Source organism: Myotis davidii, unplaced genomic scaffold (assembly GCF_000327345.1).
Source record: "Myotis davidii unplaced genomic scaffold, ASM32734v1 scaffold255, whole genome shotgun sequence".
Classification (NCBI taxonomy): domain Eukaryota; kingdom Metazoa; phylum Chordata; class Mammalia; order Chiroptera; family Vespertilionidae; genus Myotis; species Myotis davidii.
Genome location: NW_006286238.1, coordinates 18,654 through 19,838, shown reverse-complemented (window position 1 = coordinate 19,838; position 1,185 = coordinate 18,654). Strand labels below are relative to the sequence as shown.

The 1,185-nt window shown below is 47.1% G+C and overlaps 1 protein-coding gene across 1 annotated transcript in view; it reads right to left on the bottom strand.

Moving 5' to 3' along the window:
* Nucleotides 1-1,185, bottom strand: part of LOC102765854 (zinc finger protein 154) — a 4,415-nt gene that overhangs the window by 1,250 nt on the left and 1,980 nt on the right. The window contains exon 2 of the mRNA XM_015559900.1: nt 5-1,176. Within this exon, the coding sequence (XP_015415386.1) occupies nt 5-1,176 (1,172 nt within the window). The remainder of the gene's footprint in view (nt 1-4; nt 1,177-1,185) is intronic.

Here is a 1,185-nt window from a genome sequence, read left to right as displayed (position 1 = left end):
CCACATTGGCTACACTCATAAGGCCTTTCTCCCGTGTGAATTCTCCTGTGTTTGATGAGTGTATAGCTGTAAGTAAAGCATTTCCCACATTCACTGCACTCATAAGGCCTTTCCCCTGTGTGAACTCTCTGGTGTTTTAAGAAACTAGAATTGTGAGTAAAGAATTTCCCACATTCACTGCACTCATAAGGCCTTTCTCCAGTGTGAATTCTCTGATGCTCAAGAAGCACAGAGCTTTGGCTAAAACATTTCCCGCATTCGCTGCACTTAAAAGGCTTTTCTCCACTATGAACTCTGGAGTGATCAATCAGGCGAGACTTTAGGGTAAAGGATTTTCCACATTCACTGCAGGCATAGGGCCTGGACCCAGAGTGAACTCTCTGGTGTTTTATGAGACTGGAGTTGTAGGTAAAGAACTTCCCACATTCACTGCACTCATATGGCTTTTCCCCTGTGTGAACACTCCGGTGTTGAAGAAGTGCGGAGCTTTGGCTAAAGGACTTCCCACATTCCCCACACTCATAAGGCCTTTCTCCAGTGTGAACTCTTTGATGTTTAATGAGGTTGGACTTGTTGCTAAATAATTTTCCACACAACTCACACTTGTGAGGCTCCACTCTGGCGTGAACTCTCTGGTGTTGAATGAGGCTAGAGCTCTGCCTAAAGGACTTCCCACATTCCCCGCACTCATAAGGCTTTTCCCCAGTGTGAACTCTCCAATGGTCATTCAGACTATAGCTTTTGCTGTAAGATTTTCCACATTCATTGCTCACGTGGCATGTTTCTTGGATGAGGACTCTCTGGTCTTGAACAAGCTTGCGTTTGCAATTAAAATCTTTAGTGTATTCTGAGTCAGACAGAGTTCTTTCCTTATGAGAGGCTGTTCCGCACTCCGTTCCCTGGTTTGACTTCTCCCTGGTGTGTGCGGTCTGATGCTGGAGGAATCTTGAGCTGGCCATGAAGTCCCTCACAACCGCCTCACAGGAATCGGGCTGCCCTGACACACAGAATCTGCAGTCCTTTCCAAAGAAGGCTCTATCCATGCAGCCTCTGAAGCACATCTCTCCCGTGTGCTGCTTCTGATGCTCAAGTTCCACGCTAACATCCAACTGTTTCTCACAGGCCCCTGTCTTATACAGGGTCTGCCTACGGTGCCCAGTGAAGTGCAAAATGTCTCTCACGTCA